Source organism: Sinocyclocheilus grahami, unplaced genomic scaffold, assembly GCF_001515645.1.
Source record: "Sinocyclocheilus grahami isolate Dianchi unplaced genomic scaffold, SAMN03320097.WGS_v1.1 scaffold18.1, whole genome shotgun sequence".
Taxonomy (NCBI): domain Eukaryota; kingdom Metazoa; phylum Chordata; class Actinopteri; order Cypriniformes; family Cyprinidae; genus Sinocyclocheilus; species Sinocyclocheilus grahami.
Genome location: NW_015505197.1, coordinates 2,442,805 through 2,465,908, shown reverse-complemented (window position 1 = coordinate 2,465,908; position 23,104 = coordinate 2,442,805). Strand labels below are relative to the sequence as shown.

The 23,104-nt window shown below is 36.6% G+C and overlaps 1 protein-coding gene across 1 annotated transcript in view; it reads right to left on the bottom strand.

Moving 5' to 3' along the window:
• LOC107553408 (ras guanyl-releasing protein 3) overlaps positions 1 to 23,104 on the bottom strand; it is a 35,315-nt gene that overhangs the window by 3,229 nt on the left and 8,982 nt on the right. Inside the window, exons 2-14 of the mRNA XM_016235599.1 lie at positions 15,882 to 16,106; positions 15,185 to 15,287; positions 14,784 to 14,846; positions 10,997 to 11,128; positions 10,248 to 10,395; positions 9,384 to 9,557; positions 8,034 to 8,150; positions 6,608 to 6,883; positions 6,398 to 6,478; positions 5,434 to 5,547; positions 5,055 to 5,170; positions 4,084 to 4,231; positions 1,151 to 1,187 (exon numbers count right to left, since the gene is read on the bottom strand). Coding sequence (XP_016091085.1) covers positions 1,151 to 1,187; positions 4,084 to 4,231; positions 5,055 to 5,170; positions 5,434 to 5,547; positions 6,398 to 6,478; positions 6,608 to 6,883; positions 8,034 to 8,150; positions 9,384 to 9,557; positions 10,248 to 10,395; positions 10,997 to 11,128; positions 14,784 to 14,846; positions 15,185 to 15,287; positions 15,882 to 15,951 — 1,579 coding nt within the window. The 5' untranslated portion in view covers positions 15,952 to 16,106. The remainder of the gene's footprint in view (positions 1 to 1,150; positions 1,188 to 4,083; positions 4,232 to 5,054; positions 5,171 to 5,433; positions 5,548 to 6,397; positions 6,479 to 6,607; positions 6,884 to 8,033; positions 8,151 to 9,383; positions 9,558 to 10,247; positions 10,396 to 10,996; positions 11,129 to 14,783; positions 14,847 to 15,184; positions 15,288 to 15,881; positions 16,107 to 23,104) is intronic.

Below are 23,104 nucleotides of genomic sequence, written 5' to 3'. Positions count from 1 at the left end.
TAAAAAAACTTATAATATGTTGTATCATCTCATGAATATTCATAAGAACAGTTTTAATATATTATTATATTTACTTATTTGTGGTTATAGCTTTTAAGAGTATGATGATTTATAACACAATGAACACGTTGCATCCACTTTTACAATGGATTATATTTCTCATAGTTATAATGTATTATAAGTCTCATATCTTGCCATTTTTCTTATGCTACTTTACTTAAAGGGGTCAAAGACCACTTATAAGTAGTAATAATAATAATAATAATAATAAAAATTGCTCTCAAACAGCCATAAAATCAGATCAGATGAATGTGTAATATGACACATTTGCTTTGAACTATTTTTATTGTAATATCAGTTTGATTATTTTGATGGTACCCTTTAGACAGCTGTTGATAAGTAACTCTGCAACTACATATCAACTAATGGTCATTAGAGTATTAGTACGTCTGCTACTGTAAATATTTGCTAACACTTTATTTTGATGGTCAACCAACAGATAAACTGACTATAAGTGTATTTGCAAGTACGTCAACTTACTCTACCTTACTAGATTCTGCCATTCTTGAGCATACTAATACTCTAATGAGAGTTAATTGGCATGTAGTTGCAAAGTTGCTTATAGTCGATTGATTAAGGGGACCATCAAAATAAAATGTAACCATATAAAACATTGCATTTTTTTCAGTTGGAGTATTAAGCTCATATCAATTAATTAACATTAGCTCCACAGGAAACACTCAACATCTAACCACTCACAAGCTGTAGTAAGATACTGTGCAGATCTTAAATAAACAATGTCAAGATATGATACAGTCCATTATACTGTAAATTAAGTAGATTTAATATGGTGTTCATTGTGTTATAAATAAGCACACTCTTAAACTTATAACCACAAATACGTAAGTATTATGATGTATTATAATTGTTGTTATGATTATTCATGAGTTGATATAACATATTATACGGTTTTTTATAATGCATTAATGCATTCATTATAATGCCTTAAGAATACCCTTATAATGTATTATAAATACGGGCTTCATAGAAAGTGTTACCGAGAAAAGAAACTAGTAATGAATTTATAAGATTAGTGCACTCCTCAAGCATCAACATCTACTGTGATTTGCTCTATTTATTTATTTTTTACCTTTGCACTTGTATCCTTGTTTAATAATCCCCCAGAGCTGAAAACATGGACCGACCACGGGGTGAAAAGAAAGGGCATGAAGACAACAAAATGGAGAGAGAGAAGCATGTAAGTAAATATAAATTGGGGACAGAAGCAGCAGGTTCATGCTGTTTGAGTTTATGGTTTTCTGTACACAGACCCATGAATAATAAACAGGGTACTTCCACACATTACACATTACACCCTTCCTGTGCAATACAGTGTGACAAGGTGGATCTGTGTGTGTGTGTGTGTGTGTGCGTGTCTGAAAGTCTGTTTAAAAGAATTTGTGTGTTAACTCAGCGGATTCCTGTCTAACCATCTGTGTAAATACAGAACGATTTGAGCAGCAGATACACTCACCCTATAGTTCATCAGCCCTGAATATTTAGTTCAGTGGGAACAGGAAATGTGCTGCATTTACTAGGAAAGACATCATTTTGTACATAACTTCTGTTCTATATTTTAAAAAAAAATCCAGTGGTTGTATGCTTTGTTAAATAATCCAAAAACATCCTCAATTTCTTCTTGTTGAAAAGTTTGGGGTCGGTAATACTTTTACTTTTTAATGTTTTAGAAAGAAGTCTCTTATGCTCATCAAGGCTGCTTTAATCAAATATCCAGTCGAAACAGTTATATTGTGAAATATAATTACAACTTGTTTTTATTTTCATATATTCAGGTGTCATGTCAGTCTTATGCACACCCCTTCAAGTAAAGTGTTACCTAAAATTGTTATGTATGCAAGTGATAGCAAAGTAGAATTATTCAGCCGCCATTGCTCCAGCCTTCAGTGTCACATGATCCGTCAGAAATCATTCTAATATGCTGATTCAATGCTCAAGAAACATTTCCTATTATTAACGTTAAAAACAGCTGCTTATTATTTTTGTAGAAACAGCGATGAACAGAAAGTAATAAAAAAGAACAGCATTTATATGAAATAGAAATAGTTTGTAACACTAGAAATGTCTTTACTGTCACTTTTGATCAATTTAAAGCATTCTTGCTAAATAAAAGTATTACATTTCTTTAAGAAAAATTAAAATGTGACTGACCCCAAACTTACGAATGGTAGTGCATTTCATTATTTTTAATGGTCAGCCACTTGGCCTGTAATGAGAAGAATAGCAATAAAATGTTTTACTTAACAAGCCAGAAATCTTGGGAGTGAGAAACAGCTAGACACTATGGTTTTAAGGTCGGATTTAACCTTTAAACACTGTCTGCATCGATTCAGTGATGTTGTGGTAAACTCAGGTCTTGCTAGGTATTCTTGTTTGCACACACACATCCTCAGAAGACTTCTACTGAACTTCAGTCCCAGAGAGTATCTCTGCATAAGCACTGCACTGCAGAAATCTCCCAAAATACATTACCAGTTGTGCTGATGTGAATGGAAAGTAAATTTTGTAGCTCTTTATGAGCCAAATAAAATCAGATCTTACAAATCCAGCGCAGTGTTCACAGAACGTTGGCTTCAGGTAAGTCATCTCCTGGAAGTTGTGAATAAATCCAGGCCCCATCTTACACTGCAGCAGCGGGTTGGCACGCAGGAAATACGCAATCATCTCATCCTTACTGATCAATCCATCCCTGCACAAAAAGAGAGAGATCATCATGATATCCTCCAGCTCATAAAGCAGTATTTCTTTGCTTCCTGTGTCAAAACAGGTATGATATCTGATTAGAACCGTTAGTGTGAGTGCAAGAGCTCATGAGAAATGCATGCAGTCACATGCCAGTAATGCGGTTTGAGCGCTGAACTGCTAAGATGAACCACAGAGGACGCCTGGGGAATTTCTGAGTGTGTGAGAGAGTCTGTGCATGCCTGATGCTGTGCATCCTTCCCCGGGAGATATGACCTTCAGCCTTTTGACAGTGCAGCAGGTAACCCACACTGAGCAGCTGCATGGCCTAAAGTGACTAATGATGCATTACACATGATGCATTTTAAAAAAAATACATAAATCATCTTTTATGCGTTCATCCAGTGGTACAGAAAGCATCAGGCATACATTTTTGCCGTATTTTCCCAAAACGCAAAAAACACTGCACTTACATGCTTTTCAAAAATGTATTATTGTTGTTTAAATATTACATCATGAGTGTTGTTTTGTTGGCATGCCATGCTCTGCTTCATTTACAGCGATTAAACATGCTTACGAGTTTAGCATGGTTGAGAAGAACCCTTTGTGGAATTTCCAGACACACTAAATTGACCCTGTCAGAAATGAGATCATGTACTGAAAATGCGTCCCTTCCAATATCATCGAGCGCTTCTGAATCTCTGCCCAGGCTTATAAAGGATCATCAACACAGACTATGAGCTGCTCTCACCAACAAACACTATTAGCAGTTTGGCACTGCAGGGGCCTGTTTACAAGAATCACACATTTCACACGCTTTTCCTACTTACTGGTCTTTATCAAGCACGCAGAAGGACACTTTTGATCAATTTAAAGCATTCTTGCTAAATAAAAGTATTACATTTCTTTAAGAAAAATTAAAATGTGACTGACCCCAAACTTACGAATGGTAGTGCATTTCATTATTTTTAATGGTCAGCCACTTGGCCTGTAATGAGAAGAATAGCAATAAAATGTTTTACTTAACTAGCCAGAAATCTTGGGAGTGAGAAACAGCTAGACACTATGGTTTTAAGGTCGGATTTAACCTTTAAACACTGTCTGCATCGATTCAGTGATGTTGTGGTAAACTCAGGTCTTGCTAGGTATTCTTGTTTGCACACACACATCCTCAGAAGACTTCTACTGAACTTCAGTCCCAGAGAGTATCTCTGCATAAGCACTGCACTGCAGAAATCTCCCAAAATACATTACCAGTTGTGCTGATGTGAATGGAAAGTAAATTTTGTAGCTCTTTATGAGCCAAATAAAATCAGATCTTACAAATCCAGCGCAGTGTTCACAGAACGTTGGCTTCAGGTAAGTCATCTCCTGGAAGTTGTGAATAAATCCAGGCCCCATCTTACACTGCAGCAGCGGGTTGGCACGCAGGAAATACGCAATCATCTCATCCTTACTGATCAATCCATCCCTGCACAAAAAGAGAGAGATCATCATGATATCCTCCAGCTCATAAAGCAGTATTTCTTTGCTTCCTGTGTCAAAACAGGTATGATATCTGATTAGAACCGTTAGTGTGAGTGCAAGAGCTCATGAGAAATGCATGCAGTCACATGCCAGTAATGCGGTTTGAGCGCTGAACTGCTAAGATGAACCACAGAGGACGCCTGGGGAATTTCTGAGTGTGTGAGAGAGTCTGTGCATGCCTGATGCTGTGCATCCTTCCCCGGGAGATATGACCTTCAGCCTTTTGACAGTGCAGCAGGTAACCCACACTGAGCAGCTGCATGGCCTAAAGTGACTAATGATGCATTACACATGATGCATTTAAAAAAAAATACATAAATCATCTTTTATGCGTTCATCCAGTGGTACAGAAAGCATCAGGCATACATTTTTGCCGTATTTTCCCAAAACGCAAAAAACACTGCACTTACATGCTTTTCAAAAATGTATTATTGTTGTTTAAATATTACATCATGAGTGTTGTTTTGTTGGCATGCCATGCTCTGCTTCATTTACAGCGATTAAACATGCTTACGAGTTTAGCATGGTTGAGAAGAACCCTTTGTGGAATTTCCAGACACACTAAATTGACCCTGTCAGAAATGAGATCATGTACTGAAAATGCGTCCCTTCCAATATCATCGAGCGCTTCTGAATCTCTGCCCAGGCTTATAAAGGATCATCAACACAGACTATGAGCTGCTCTCACCAACAAACACTATTAGCAGTTTGGCACTGCAGGGGCCTGTTTACAAGAATCACACATTTCACACGCTTTTCCTACTTACTGGTCTTTATCAAGCACGCAGAAGGAATCGAGGAAAGGGAAATTTGCAGCGATACTCTCAAAGTCTTCCTGAGATATGTATCCGTCATGGTCGTGGTCGTAGTTACGAAAGACAGACTTCACATGCAATGAATAACAGGAATACATAAGTTTAGTGAATGTGTTGCAATGAGCAAAAGCTAAATACACACATCTATTAAATGACTGGACTGTTCTCTGTATGTGGCATAAAAAAATGTGCATTGATATAATATACCATATAATCAAATTCATCTGATTAAACCATTCAGGCAATTAGAAATAGGCTTGATATAATCATAATTTTCTGGTTTTATCAAGATCATAAATGTCTGTGAGTATTGATGCTGACAACATCTTACATCCACAACTTTCCTGATGTGTTTGTTGACCACTGAGGGATCTGGTTTGGTGGTGACCCCAGAGGCCCAGTCCAGTGGAGCCAGAGGTTTGTTGGGCGTTGTGGGTGACGTGGGCTGCAGAAAAAACATGGATGTTATGAAATCAATTCTGTTCTGCGCTGATTTTTACAAAAGAGACCCTTTCCAGCAGAAATTCCTTAAGAGAGAGGAAGAAATCGATTACAGTTGTGAACACAATATCAAATACATTACAGTATAAGACAGGATAATCTTATGAAAATGTTCAATTAAATGACCAAAACATGTTGAATTACTGGCTATGAGTCATAACACTGCAATTCAAAGGATTAAAAAAAAAAGCAATTATTTTTCAACGCAAATCATTTTGTAACATTATATATGTCTTTTACTGTCACTTCTGATCAATTTAACGCATCCTTGCTAAATAAAAGTATTAAATAAGGGATCTGGTTTGGTGGTGACCCCAGAGGCCCAGTCCAGTGGAGCCAGAGGTTTGTTGGGCGTTGTGGGTGACGTGGGCTGCAGAAAAAACATGGATGTTATGAAATCAATTCTGTTCTGCGCTGATTTTTACAAAAGAGACCCTTTCCAGCAGAAATTCCTTAAGAGAGAGGAAGAAATCGATTACAGTTGTGAACACAATATCAAATACGTTACAGTATAAGACAGGATAATCTTATGAAAATGTTCAATTAAATGACCAAAACATGTTGAATTACTGGCTATGAGTCATAACACTGCAATTCAAAGGATTAAAAAAAAAAAGCAATTATTTTTCTACGCAAATCATTTTGTAACATTATATATCTTTTACTGTCACTTCTGATCAATTTAACGCATCCTTGCTAAATAAAAGTATTAAATCTTTTTTTTTTAAAAAGAGTATGAATTTCTGAACAGTAGTGAATGAGCAGAGCACGCATGGGCCATACTGTCATCTTACCTGAGATTTGGGGTTACGGGGTTCTCTAAGCAGGGACAGCTCATATATTTCATCCTCTGTATAGTACAGATCCAAGGACAGCTTTACAAAAAAATACATAAAATAAAATTAAAGCCAATAATTTCCCTAAGTGGACAAAACCACTGTGATTCAGTGAGACTTTGATTGAATGTGGAGATCTATGACCAGAGACGTGCGAGCAGAACCCACAGTGAGCAGGTAGATCAGGTCCATGTTGGGTTCCACCTGAGCCACAGCGCTCTGCAGGGACACCAGCTCATTAAAGGTGAGATACAGCTGCTGCATCTTCACGATGTTCACTTTCCCATCCTCCACCCAGTCCGGGAAGACCACGTGCACGGCGATCAGGTCCTTCAGGTGAACACCTAGGATTGGGATCTTAAACCCTTCGCTTTCACTGAAGGCTTTGCGGTAAGCACAGTAATTGCCTTTTGACGAAACCAGCTCTGTCATTTCATTCCAGATCTGTCAATAGCATAGAAAATGACAGTTACTGAAATTAATCACCTCTTTCTGTTATACAGTGGGTACGGAAAGTATTCAGACCCCCTTAAATTTTTCACTCTTTGTTATATTGCAGCCATTTGCTAAAATCATTTAAGTTCATTTTTTTTCCTCATTAATGTACACACAGCACCCCATATTGACAGAAAAACACAGAATTGTTGACATTTTTGCAGATTTATTAAAAAAGAAAAACTGAAATATCACATGGTCCTAAGTATTCAGACCCTTTGCTGTGACACTCATATATTTAACTCAGGTGCTGTCCATTTCTTCTGATCATCCTTGAGATGGTTCTACACCTTAATTTGAGTCCAGCTGTGTTTGATTATACTGATTGGACTTGATTAGGAAAGCCACACACCTGTCTATATAAGACCTTACAGCTCACAGTGCATGTCAACCTGACAGAACTGGAGAGGATCTGGAAGGAGGAATGGCAGAGGATCCCCACATCCAGGTGTGAAAAACTTGTTGCATCTTTCCCAAAAAGACTCATGGCTGTATTAGATCAAAAGGGTGCTTCTACTAAATACTGAGCAAAGGGTCTGAATACTTAGGACCATGTGATATTTCAGTTTTTCTTTTTTAATAAATCTGCAAAAATGTCAACAATTCTGTGTTTTTCTGTCAATATGGGGTGCTGTGTGTACATTAATGAGGGAAAAAATGAACTTAAATGATTTTAGCAAATGGCTGCAATATAACAAAGAGTAAAAAATTTAAGGGGGTCTGAATACTTTCCGTACCCACTGTATGTTCTAGATATCACACGTCCGACCACTCGCTTTTTTTCTTTTTAGTGCATTTCTCATATACAGGGGCCTGAAATGACACTTAAATTAAACCTAAAATGTATTCATTTGCATTATGACAAAATATCAAACCAAGTGACATCTGCAATGAGCAAAACCTTTTTGTACAACAAACTATACTTTTCTGCGACCACTGTAAGATTATGTCTTATAAAATGTTTCCAACATCACATGAACTCCTTCGGCACTGGGAGCTGGCCTCCAATGACAGTTTGACTTTACGGACAAGGGAGTGAGTAGTTTCTTAACAATTCTTAGAGAAAACTAAACAGCTGTTTTTGGAATGACTTTTGCACCTTGGTGACCTCTGGGCTGAGGTGAGAATGAGTTTCCTTCAAGCGGGAAATAGAGCTGTGACTCAGACCCCCGACCACAGCCATCAGCGTGTTAAAGTTCTGCAGGTGGAGCAGTTTCTGAAAGAGACAGAAGAGATATATAGACTGTCAGACAGATAGACAGATGGACGGATAGATAGATAGATAGATAGATAGATAGATAGATAGATAGATAGATAGATTTGATCCATTAGTTCACATATAATCTAGGGCTTTTCATTTGCAGCATAATTGCACAAGTGCTGGCTGATCTCATAAAAGCACAGCTCTCCTTTATTACTTGAGCTCCAGCAACTCGACAGCTCAACACTTAACATCTATTAGCTGACATGGATCATGCCCAGCAGGCCTTAAAACAGATACTAAAAGCACCAGCTTTGTACTGAAGGGATGCCTGGGTGCTCTTCACAATAGAGGAGTTTCATACACCCCTGGCGGCAGGAGAGCAGGCAGGAGGCTCCCTCACACTCTTTCGCTGGCAGACATTTACATATCAAAGGGGCTGGAAATGTCATCTAGCTATTTTCAGAATGCACTGACAGAAACTGGTTTGCTGGGTAAAGGGTCACGCATTAGCGTAATCAACGGTACAGTCAGACAGCATGTCACTTTAGTGTTACCCAGAATGCATGTTTATTTTCAAGATTACTGGCCTTTTACCATACTTAGTTCTTCGTAATGAGTAATTCAATCATTTTATGGGTTCCATCACCTTGAAGCTGCAGTTCCTGTAATTTGATTTTTTTTCACATGTTTTATTATTACCCCTGTTTTATTATATATTACATTAATTCTTTAGGAATATTCTTAAAACAGATACTAAAAGCACCAGCTTTGTACTGAAGGGATGCCTGGGTGCTCTTCACAATAGAGGAGTTTCATACACCCCTGGCGGCAGGAGAGCAGGCAGGAGGCTCCCTCACACTCTTTCGCTGGCAGACATTTACATATCAAAGGGGCTGGAAATGTCATCTAGCTATTTTCAGAATGCACTGACAGAAACTGGTTTGCTGGGTAAAGGGTCACGCATTAGCGTAATCAACGGTACAGTCAGACAGCATGTCACTTTAGTGTTACCCAGAATGCATGTTTATTTTCAAGATTACTGGCCTTTTACCATACTTAGTTCTTCGTAATGAGTAATTCAATCATTTTATGGGTTCCATCACCTTGAAGCTGCAGTTCCTGTAATTTGATTTTTTTTTCACATGTTTTATTATTACCCCTGTTTTATTATATATTACATTAATTCTTTAGGAATATTTCTATTTCTATAGGCAAGCTGAAGATACATGTACAGTATGTTCTTACCTGTGCAACATGGATGTATTTGTTGATGACCTCTGCTCTGTGCTGAGGGGTGAGTTTACTGAGAACCATCAGTTGAACCCACTGGGAGATCCCGTTGAACAGAGCGATAGAGCGCTCTAATGTGGGGTTATCCACTAGACAGCCATGAATTACGTAACTCTGGTAATCTGTGAACTGAGAACATAAACATAAAGACACATTCATACTAGTTTTAGAGAGAAACAAATTAAAAGCAGCACTGCTACCAACTACAAAGTCATGTGACAGTAGTTCAGCTGTTTTCAAAGTAACACAACTTTTCCAGTAACAAGCCTCTTTTTGCAACCAGTGAATAAACGTGCTAAATTAAATAGTCAGTCTGATGTATTGTTGGAAGTGAATTGGTTTCATTCTAGTGAATCGGCTCATCTTAAACAGTCTTGGGTTGGAAAGTTGGATTTTAGTGAATCGATTCGTCCTGAATAATCCCTTCTTTGTCTCTTATGCATTTAGCATTACATCACTTGCTAACCATAGATCCTTTAGAATGAGAGTCCAAACTACTACTACTGAGGGTGAGTACATTTTCATGAAATACAATTTTTTGGCTGAACCATTCGTTTAATTGTCATGGTTTTAAGGAAGGATGATTGCTAACTAAAAAATACTTGAGTGTTAGCTGCTAAGAACAACAATGCAGGACAATGGAAAAAATCAGCAGAGCTGATAAGTGAACCAAAGTGTGTTCTCATATGCATAGACTTTTTTTCTTTCTATATCAAAAAAACACACACACATTATCTTCACTGACGTAAGTCCTCTACAGCTGCCAGCCTTCCCAGGTGAAGGAAAAACTATTTTTCCATTTCTGCTGTGCACACTAACCGATATCCTTCTGATGGACTTGTACTCTAAGAAGGTGAGGTGTTCGGCCAACTCAATGGGTTCCAGATGATCAAACAGCAGTGACGCTTTACCCTTCTTCACCGGTTTCTTTCGCTGAGTCAGTTTACGCATCCAGTCATATGAGGGGCTGAAGAGATAAACATGTTTTCACTGTTTTATGTTCATTCATAGTCTATTACTACACAATACATTAAAAATTGTTAATTTTTTCCCCAACCTTTCAGTATTATTATATTCTCCAACAATATAACAATATTAATTCAACATAATATTTAGAAAATGGATCTTCCTTTATATAATGTCACACTGTTGTCTCAGCACAAACAATAATTTAGTTTAGGCTCATTAACCAAATATGACAAGACATCTGCCATAATCTCATAATATAATCATGAAATGATCTCCTGAATTCTAATGTGTGAAATTTAAGATGCCATTCATTGTTAATATGTGACAAAGTCTAAGCGACAGGTGGATAATGCTCTATGCAATCATTTCCACATAATCTGAACCAGTGATTAAAACACATGCTCATTAGTGTCAAGTTATGCCATAAAAGGGCAACATTTTAATTTATAACAAAGTATCTTCATCTCGATCAAACCGGTGCTCATGATTAAAGCCAAATAGGTCAATAAGTACTGACGCAGTCAATGATCGGCACACTGTGAGCAGATAAACAACCATCAGAACCTGTGTGAGTGTTTGTGTGCTGTAACAACACTCACATTGTAGAAATGTCAAGTAGTTTAATGTGCTCGTCACCACCCAGCTGAGCGGCTGCATCTCGAAATTCTTCTGTAAGACGGATCAAACCTAGATCCAGATCAAACTCTGCAGGGAATTCAGCTATCCAGTACCTACACACACACACACACACACACACACACACACAACACAGGTTTGAACGTTTTAAATTACATTGAACTTTCATTGCTGTGGCTAAACACAGTGTTTACCAAAGTGTACAAATGGCTCTCTGTATTTCAGAGAAAGTTTTGTTTTTCTGCCCCGCTCATTTACATCATCAACGAAATGATAGAAACCTAATTGTTGTAAATGCAGGCTGATGAATTGCTTGTCCAATCACATTGTATATATCAGTTTCCTCTCAGTACTGCTCCAGCTGCCATACTTAATGCTGTTTGTTGTCAGGTAACAGCCTTGAGAAAATCTTCAAACCCATCATCACCGTACTTACTTGTGGGGAATTGTAACCTTGAAGCAGAGTCTGTTTAGACCACAAACGCAAAAGAAAGAAACAGTTCACAACTCCGCAAACATTTGTTTTGTTGGTTTGCTGTTTGTGCTAATTAAACTCATCTTACACTTACAAAAAAGTATTGTGGTGGCACCATAGTACAGTGATGGTACAAGATAATACTTTGAAGCAAGAATGACCATATTTATATGCAGCAACATAGTGTTTAGATGGAATTTCATGGTATTTTAAAGCTGTGTTTCTTAACTGGTATGTTGTAACCCAAAAATGGTTTGCAGGTCTATTTTGGGTTACACACAACAAGGAAAAAACAATAAAAAAAAATGCAAATATAAAATAATAATAAAAATACCCAACTGTGTAATCCTGCAAATTTAGGATGTATTTTAAATAACTACCAATTAAAAGGGAAGAGAAAACTCTTCCTGCTGTTTATGTTAAAGGCTGTGCATCTAATGGACTACAATATTTTGGCAAAATAGGCCAATATCGTCAAATTGTGCAACATTCTCAAAACAAAATATGAATGTTTCTTGAGCACTAAATCAGCATATTAGAATAATTTCTGCAGGATCATGTGTCACAGAAGACTGGAGTAATGGCTGCTGAAAATTCACATCACAGAAATAAATTACATTATAAAATATATTCAAATATAAAACATTTTAAATGGTAATAATATTTCAAAATATTACAGTATTTATACTGTACATATCAAATAAATACAGCCCTGGTAAGCATAACAAACTTCTGAAAACATAAAAAAAAACAATGGTATTACAATAATACTTTGTACGTAGTTCTAGCAGACGTGCAGAGTTGATTTCCTGCGGACCCCCTGAAAAACAGCAACAAATCTAGCCTGACTGGATATATCCAGTAAATATCAAGGCTACATTTTAAATCAAGCAAGTTTACTTTTCCCCCAACAGGATGCAGTTCTGCAAAATACTGACCTCCTTCATTTTGTGATGTTTTTGTTTTGGTGACTCTCACCAAGTCCCTGGAGAAAGGAACGGATGAAGCGTATTTATGTCAGATGCATGCCCTTTATCATTAATTATGTAGATGTTTTTGACTGCCGGACTCACTAAGGGCACTGAGACACAAAAACACACTCTTTTCTGGCTTTTCTGTTATTTTGAGACATAAACATCAGCTGGAATGTGTGCCCAGCATGAGTCAAAATTGGCATCATGCAGTTAGGAGGCAACAACCCAAGGGTGTTTGTATTGTGTAATTGTGCATATTAGTGAGACCAATGAGAGCAGGGGTGAAAAGGTCATCAGACAACTTTTACACAACACCTCAATTTACACTGATTACTGATAAGTTACACTAACCACAGGTGTGGGCGTCTTTGTGTGTGTGAAAGTGTGTGTGTGTCTTTTTTTATATCAAATCGGATAAAACTATTTCACATTTTTTAAATTTAATATAATGATTTAAATAGCTAATTACATTGCATATTACATTTATTATATATTAACCTAACATTTGATAGTCAAAACTGAAAATTAAAACGGATAAATTAACATGCATTTCAAAATGTCTTAGTATTTGTTTTTCCCCTTTTGCTTAAATGACAAGCTGCATGAACGCCATAAGTTTGTGTGAAACCCAACGATCATGTTCTCTAGCATGATCCAGAGAGAATTTTGTGCTTTGATGAAAGGAAGGAAATCTAAACGTCTCTACAAGACTTTGCATGGTCATGGTCAAATTTACTAGACTAGTGATCAAGAAATAGGGCAGAAATCTTAGATATCCTTATTCATTTTACATTTCATTGTCAGTTTTTTTTTTGTATTATTCTAAAATGCTGTTTATTTCCCTTTACCTTATTAATCACTTGTGGTGTTCCCAGTCAAAAATTACCAACCTACAAAAATTTTTTGTTATGCTACATTATTACCAAATCTTAAAATCAATCTTTTTGTCAGTTTGTTTTCTTTTTATTAGCACAGGTTTTGTATTTCTGTTTGGAACTGACTGATCGTAGGCCTCACTGATCTGAGCTTATTCACCTTGTAAGTTGGTCATTTTTGCCCGGGATCTTTGATGAGCAAAGTCAGTAAGTTTAGTCCAATGTGATAACAATAACAAGCATGTTTGGGAAAAAGAAAATCCTCTCAAATTCAAAATGACTGGAACACAACATAAGTGTTCAATTAGATTTTGATTCCCAGATTATTATATTCTTGCATTTATTCTCAAAACAAATTCTGAACTCCTAAATAAAAGCCTGTGGTTTTGGTGGAGTGATAGATCTGAAACTGGCAGGTAGATGTGAATAGAGAAGAAAGCAAAGGTTGCCTGAGGAGACATGCTTTGTGAATTATAGATGGATGAATCGCTGAATCATTCTTTGCTCTGCACTAAAACACTAAATGTCCACTGTGGACAAACGTCGATCTGAAGGAGCGATGCCTGTCCTTGTGACATCATCACTTCTCATTCTGAGCGCAGGCAACAGACACACAGCCCCCAGAGAAAAAGAGGATGAACAGAAGGGGAATAAAAAAAAAAGATAACACTATATAGTAGCCACCTCATGGCATGTTCTGTTGTTGCCTAGCAATGCAAATAAACACCTTAAATCCTTCAGAAGAGGAAACTCGTGTGGAATAAATGGGTTGTTTATCTTGTTAAATGGAAAAGCTGTTTTTATTTACCTCATTAAATAGCAGGTCAGTAAGTTTAGTCCAATGTGATAACAATAACAAGCATGTTTGGGAAAAAGAAAATCCTCTCAAATTCAAAATGACTGGAACACAACATAAGTGTTCAATTAGATTTTGATTCCCAGATTATTATATTCTTGCATTTATTCTCAAAACAAATTCTGAACTCCTAAATAAAAGCCTGTGGTTTTGGTGGAGTGATAGATCTGAAACTGGCAGGTAGATGTGAATAGAGAAGAAAGCAAAGGTTGCCTGAGGAGACATGCTTTGTGAATTATAGATGGATGAATCGCTGAATCATTCTTTGCTCTGCACTAAAACACTAAATGTCCACTGTGGACAAACGTCGATCTGAAGGAGCGATGCCTGTCCTTGTGACATCATCACTTCTCATTCTGAGCGCAGGCAACAGACACGCAGCCCCCAGAGAAAAAGAGGATGAACAGAAGGGGAATAAAAAAAAATGATAACACTATATAGTAGCCACCTCATGGCATGTTCTGTTGTTGCCTAGCAATGCAAATAAACACCTTAAATCCTTCAGAAGAGGAAACTCGTGTGGAATAAATGGGTTGTTTATCTTGTTAAATGGAAGCTGTTTTTATTTACCTCATTAAATAGCAAATCTTCAGTCGTGTCCGCTGGCAGTCATCTCCCCGACAGTCACGATATGTGATAGAGAGTCAAGGAGCATTAAACATGCTGGAGAATGAATGGATGTATATGCACATACTGTACAATATGCAATGAATGAATGGCATTGCATTACACAACATATAAAGAAAGAAAGATAGCAGAAACACACTTTCAAGAAAAACATTTCACAAAACGAAGTTTGTTAGGGTTAAAGTAATTGCATTAATTCTGAGAAAAGCTCGGACTAACATCATTTTCTTGGAGATGCCACTTGGTATCCACTGAGATCTAACATCAAACTTTTTAAAAAACAGATATCTACTGAAACATCAAACACAAACCACACATGCTCATACTAGACTAGCACAGGATATATAATCAGAAGTTTCCCAGCGAGCTCGGTGGAGGACACATACCAGCGATGCATCAGCAGAAGAGTTCGGGGAAGCTGATTTTCATGCAGCTCTCCTTCATAATCTATAACAGAAGAGAGACGGTCACAGAAAGAGGGAGGAATATATAAAAAAATTGATATAATATAATATAACCACAATATAATCATAATGAAAAATAATAATATATTACAAGAAAACTTAGTTATGGAGAAAGGGAGGATTACACATTTTTTGTATTTTGCAGATTTATGAATAGCAGCTCAAAAACATAGATATAATATGAGATACAGTATATACATATATGAGAAAAATTAGACATAAAGACCTAATGGAGGATATCGGTAAACAATCAATAAAATGGATCAATAACATTGATCGGTAATTAATATAAACAATATGACCAGCAATTTTAAGTATGATCATTTATAGTTATTAGCAACTATCATTAAGCATAAAAGAGGTTATTAATCATACACAATCACAGCAATCCATAATGGGATCAACCATGACCAATGACAGTGGTCAATTACGGTGATTATTATAATCAATTAATGAATGTGTACAAACATAAGATCTAGCAACTGAGCTAGTCTGAGATTGGTGTGTGAATCTGTTAGAAACCTATAAACTATGGATAGCGGCCAAAATGATAATTGTCATTTTAGTGTTCACTCACCAAACGCACGAATGCAGGCTTCCAGCAGTAGCTCCAGAGAAGCAGCTTTCCCCAGTATAAATGACCCCATGACCTCCCGTCCGCCCTGACCTCACTGGGACATCCAGCTCTCTGCCATTAGGCAGGTCACCCTCTCTCTCTCTTCTTTTCTCCTCTCTTCCACTTCTCTTCTCCTTTAAATGTGCTCAGTGTGCTCAGCAAAACAATGGTTGACTCTGTGCCTCACTGCAGAAACAAGCAAAACACTGTCAATTATTTAAAAAAAGTTACAGAAATATTTGATGAAGCCTTTCACATGCTTGCACCAAGGGGCTTTATAGTGAATGAACTGAAGAGGCTTTATAGTGAATGAACTGATGCTGTTCATTGTATAGTTCTTGCTATACAGTTTGTCAGCCGATCTTTGTCTTTTTCACACTTTCGATGAATGCAGCACAAAATAGGCCCTGAAACTTTTTAAAAGTTTTTTTCAACAAATGGCCAGTGAACGGAAGTACTTAACCGTCAAAAAATGTTCATCATCAACCTCAGGTGGTCAAACTAAATTAGCTATTTCATTTTCCACTCATTTTATTAGAGGCTAGTCATTTTTGCTGAATGTCCAAAACCATGGTTTAAAAAAAAAGAATATGCAAGAACTTTGTATAAATTAAGCTATCACTTAGTAAACTCTGGCTAGTTTGGGTTTGTTGTTATTGATAAACTTTCCATAAATTAAATATTTAATAAATAATAATGTCTTACCATAACTTGGGTAAAAGGGCTGAATACTCAAGCTTGATGAATGCAGTCAAATTAAGTAAATAAAAAAATGCAGTCATTAAAAATGATCAAAATGAATTTAAAATATGAAAATGGATAGATTATTGTCTTCCCATTGTTCCCCAAATGTTTTTATTTAATGCTTTTTGCATAAAAATTGTTGAATATAACGGCATTTAGTAATAAATTTTTTAAAAATTTTTTGGAAAAGACAAAACACTTTTAACAAAGATAATTTGCATATCAATTAAACAGATTATGCCTAAATTAGCTATTATTTATGCTAGGTTAAGTTCATGTTTAAAAAAAGTTGATCTAATATGCTTAATAGATCCCACAATAAGCAAACAAACAAAAGAACATTGGATTTGTGCTTTAAAAAATTAATTAATTGTACGCATAAAGTATTTCTGTGGTCTCCAAACCATATCAGCAGACAGACCTGCGTTAAGGTAGATTGTTTGACTGCTTTATTCTTCTATGAACTCCCTATGGCAGCTATTAATTTTTCATGTCTCTTGCGGGAGTTCTGTTTGCATGATGCTACATCACACATCACGATTCCACACAGATGGCATGACATCATTCTGGCTCACTCAGCTGCTGCTGGACGTACACTGCCTGATTAGAGCTTACATAACATAATAGTGTCTTACCTCATAAACGCTTATGAACGTGCATGTGTCCACACGTAAAGGATAACTAGCCCTTCGCACTGCCACTAAATCTTCCTGCTCTTGTGTTGTTTTGTTTTATTTCTGTCTTATGCTGTGATGTGTACATCAGTTTTCCGGATGACGTGTGTTTTTTCCTGAATCCTTTATCTATGTAATCAAAACAGGCAGGCTAAGTGTGTGTTCCTGTGCACAAATAGCTAATAGATTAATTTTAGATTTGGGTTTATTTTTAATGTGGTGAAGATCAGAAAAGGTCTGAAAGATCAACAACAAATGATCCTTCAAAATACAAACTCAAAAAATCAACTCTAGCCATAACAACAACAACAAATGTACAAAGACAATAAGCAGCTGCTTGTGATGGGAGAAGGTTCAGATTAATCTTGAGGGACTTTCAGTCGGCATCCTGATCTTTGAAGTAAAACAGTCCCTGTGTCAAGTCATGTGTGAGATACAAGGGCAATGGAGGTACCTGCATTATTGTCAATAACTGTTCGGAATTCATAAGCGTTTTCTTGGAGACAGACACCCTCCCATGATGTCATAAATGACCCCAGTGAATGAGGGGGTGATGGGAAGTGCATATGACTTCAGATGATGGAATCTACACAGGACGTGCAAAATATCTGCAAAACCATCAGGCATTTCCATCCTGATCTACATGAAATGCATTTTAAAGTACATCTGCACCCAAAACAGATCCCTGACCACAAAGATGAAGTGTCCAGTGCTGCGTTTATAAATATCTTGGTCTAATTTTCACCTCTCTCATCTGTGAGTTTGAGTGTTGACGGCTGGAACCTGTCCTGACTCGCCTCATGCAGACCAGCACAAACAAACACATCACTCAACCATCACATGAAGACAAATATATTAGATGTTTATGACAAAGCTCTTTAAAATCCTGCACAATCTAAAATGCAATGTGATATTAGTGGTTTAACATTAACCTCTATTAAACAATGTCAGCAACATTTAGCATTTACTATGCATCAGTTCCTAAATTTCATAAATTAAAAAAATTACACACTCAAATTTCAGACTAGCTGCATCACTGTGTTCCTGTGAGAACATGCATGTCAAATCTTTCTCATACCCTTCTTCAGCTGCCAACCTGACCCAATATTTTAAAATATTTTTTCCCTGATGAATTATTTTTTGTTTCTGTGAACTGTTTTTTAAAATAGATTTTGACCTCGTTGGAAATGTTGAATTTTTTTTTCTTTCCAACAATGTCAAACAAACCAGTCTCTTTCAGTTCTGACAGCATAGAGAAGGCATATACAAAATTGATGTCTTTTTGTCACTACCGTCCAAAAGTTATGAGTTAGTGTTTTTTTTTATTAATTAAATAAATGAATAAATGTATTCAGCAAGGAGACATTATATTGATCAAAAGGGATATTAAAGATATTTATATTGTTAAAAAAGATAATCATTTCCACAAAAATATTAAACAACACAACTGCTTTTAACAGTAAATAATAAAAAGAGAAAAGATATTAATAATAAGAATAATAATTGTAAGAAGAAGAAATGTTTCTTGAGCACTAAATCAGCATACTAGAATGATTTCGTAAAGACTGGAGTAATAGGTGCTGAAAATTCAGCTTTGCCATGACAGGAATAATTTACATTTTTAATACATTGAAAAGGAAATAGGAACTTTAAATTCTAATGATATTTCACAATATCACTGTTTTTACTGTATTTTGTTTCTTTGATCAAATGCAGTTTGCAATATTACTGACCCAAAACATTTAGGGGACGTGCATATGCTAGCACATTTCTAAAAATCACAAATAAATGCTTTAAAATATACAGTCTTTCACTTTCTAGAAAATGGAGCAAAAATATTGATGACTCATCCTGCACTACACAGATTGTTATCCAATCAAATATTCTCTAGAATGAGAATGCCCCGCCCCCTAATACCACCTGCTTCTTACTAGCTTGTAACAAATTATGCTCATAACCATGGCTGAACTAAAGCAATGGCTACTTTTTTTGTTTTTTTAAAAAGGGCACAAACTCCCTATATGCCTCACCCAAACTTCTAATTTCAAAAGGAAACACATCAACACAGGAAAGAATACTGCACTCATCAAGCTATTTTATAAACTGGAATAAACTGCCTCAGACAAGATCTAAATACCATTTAATATTCTCATAAATGCAAGAGCACTGAAGAAGCTCTCGAAAATCAGAGCAAAACAGAGAGCGAGAGAATTACTCATTGAGAAAACGCAAGGACTCAGAACTTGAATGTGATGAATATGATGATGTCAATAGCATAAAGAGTAAGCACAGATCGAAGATGCTTTTCATAAATCTCACATAAGAGCCAAAGACTCACGTTTCCCTCATTCGCTTATCCTAAATCGTCACATTAAGGACAGCGGTGTAAATCTGAAGAGTAACTTCGAAAGCGTCTGTGGTTTGAGGACAGGAGAACTCCTTTCTAGCAGGACAGACTGCGATCAGCTGACTGACACTATCCCACTGTCCTCCACGCCTGTTTGTAAACACCAACGCACATCAGACGGCCATATGACAGATCATCACAGCCAATCAGAGTGACAGAAGGACTCAGAACACCAACAGGGGACACGATGAATACAAATGGGAGAGAAAGAGTGAGAAACAGGGAGTGAAGATGACATGTGAGAATTGAGCTAGAAGAGACATCAAATGAATAATAATAAAGTGAAAAAGAAAAAACAAAAAAGATAGTGTTGTAGTACTTTCGTATTACAGCACTGGGACAAGTTGTATATTTCTTATTGAATATTCAAGCAAGAAAAATTATAAATATGATGCGAAATAAGGCAGGACAAGAAGAACAGAATGTCTGGGTGAAAGGCAGATGCGGCAGATGTCTGTGTCTCTGGCAGCGAGAGAGAAACAGCTGCCCTCTACATCTGTGTGTGTGTAGTGAGATGAAGTCATTGGGCTCTCAGTGAACCGGACTGCAGCTGTTCAAAACACAGACTCCTCCCGCTGACCCTCAAGAGAGGCCACAGAAGTCAAGCATATCAACATTTCTATATGACTTAAGACTGATGGGGGCCATTTCACCTGCAGTTATTTCACTGCAGGTTTCTCTTTCACAAACAGCATACATTTTATTTTTTACAGTTTTTTTGTCCCTTTTACCATTTATTTTTATAGTAGGCCTACAGGAAAAAAAATTACAAGTAATCAAAGGGAGAAAGTGCCAAAAAGTCATCATAAATTTTGGCAACCATCCCATGTTTTAAAATGAATAAAGCCTAAATAAATCCCAAATTTCAAAAAGACACAAAAAGGATCATTAAAAACAGATGCAGCAATAGATCACAACAAAGAGTATCTCATTTGAATATTAACAATCGCTGGCTGAGTAACAGTAAGCAAACTTGGCGATTGGACCAAATTAAATATTTGAGATGATTTATTGTTTCCTGTGATTGTGACTCCTGTTGAAATACATTTTTGCCTTTGAAATGCACCTTTTAGTGGCATAATGCTGCTTTGTGTTGCAGTTTTGTGTGGACAAAAATACAGTCTACAAAATCAGTAAGAATTTGTATGTGTTAAGAGAAGTCTCTTATGCTCACCAAGGCTGCTTTTATTTAATTAATAATACAGAGAAAACAGTAATGTGACATTTTATAAATTAAATGTTATTACAATGCTACCTATTTTAGTAAATGTAATTTCTTTCTGTGACGGCAAAGCTGGATTTACAGAAGCCATTACTCCAGGCTTCAGTGTTATGTGATCCTTCAGAAATTATTCTAATATGCTGATTTGTGGCTTGAGTAACGTTTCTTATTTTCTTCACATTTTTGAATGGCAGAGTATATTATGAAAATTAAAGAACAATTATTTGTCTGGATTGCTGCCTGTTATTTGGTGAGCACTGATTTAAAGAAAAAAAATGGAGCTGAACTCAAAACCTCAACCATGTGACCTCCTCCTCAATCTGTACATTTCCTCCTCATTATTGTGGTAATTACATTTTGAACTGCTTTAAAACCTAAAAAGTTTTGAACTACCTTTTTGTGGGCTGATCGTCAAGTACAGAGCGCCCTTACAAAACATTTAGTGACCTGATCAACACAGAACTACGGTAAGAATATGATTTGCCTCACCTCGTAGACAGCAATGTGATGAGGACTGTGTCACAATATTCACACATTTTGGTGCTTTCTCAGAGTTTCCACTGCTAATACAAACAAGAACAAATGAACATGCATTGATGCACACACACAAGAACATTCACACACGCAGACAGTAAAGCTCTCATGCACATAAACACAAACACAAAGACGCAAACCCATCTTGCTCCAGTGAACCATTCACACAACGCCAGAGACCTGCAATCAGTAAATGAGTTACCTCCCCGCAACCTCATCATCAAAAGCTTCAGCCCACAGAGACAACAGCCGATTATCTCTGACAGTCGCTCTATAAAGCCTGATTTACTACAGATGAACCCAGCAAACCCAAAACACAACACCACCAGCAGTTCTAAATCAGATCAGGGCCCCATCCTGTGTACTTCTGAGATTGTCATCTTTCAGTCAAATGATGAACCATGAATCATCCTGTCAGTACATCACTTATAGGGGTTTGTCTAGATGAAGGGAAAAGAGCAGCAACGTTTACAAAGCTACTTTGAAACTTACTTCCCAAACTACAAGCTACTCATAATGTAAAGTATTAAACGGATAGTTCACCCAAAAATGATAATTTTGTCATAATTTATTCATCTTCATGTCGTTCTAAACCTGTATGACTTTCTTTTTTCTGTGGAACACAAAAGAAGATATCCACTGATGATAAGATAGATAAGATTCCACTGATGTACAAAAATAACTTTTATTTAGGTTCCACAGAAGAAATTAAGTCATACAGGGTTGGAACAACATGAGGGTAAGTAAATGATGACAGAAAGTGCATTTTTGGGTGAACTATCCCTTTAAACAACAGTCAAAGTAGCCTTTAAGCAACACTCCAAACAAAATGTTTGCTAACTATGCAGAAGCTATTTAAGGATGCAATATGAAGTCATTTATTTTTACAACCACAGCAGTATTTATCTGGCAGAAACGGTGTGGATTTAAAGATATTTATATAACCGTATGTCAAAAACAAAAAACATTTCACAAAACAATTTGCTATACAAAAGACGTAGCATGCTGCACAAGGACTTCCTGTTCAGGGAAATTAATCAGTGAATCATTTGAAGTTGTACATTTACAGCTATTTGAACAAACTGATTTACCTCAATTAACTGGACGTTTCAGAGCGGTACACAAAAAATATAAGATATAATGTGCTTGATTATTGTCTCAGCTTGACCAATTTTAATTTGACAATAAAACAGTGACACAGTTTAACAGTGTGCATGCTCCAATGCCACTTGGAAAAAGTAGATTGTTAGTGAAAAATCTAGACATTTATTGTATTGTAGATTGTATGCATTTGGAAGATGTTTTTATCCAAATTGACATTGCATGGTATAATTCATTTGAAGCCAAACATAACCATGTCCTTGGTGTCGCAGTGCTCTACTGTTTGAGCTACAGGAATGCTACAACTACAATATTTTGAAACCAGTGTCCACTTTCATTCTACCGAAAAAGGTAGTATCATTGCTGCATTCAGTCAGGTCTCCAACACTGAAGGGTACAGCATCTGTGCAACTGAAAAAGGAACAACACTAACAACCTTTTGACAACTTTGGGTTAAGTTTCTTTGTGAAACAGAGCTGCTAACATCCTGCCACACACTGCA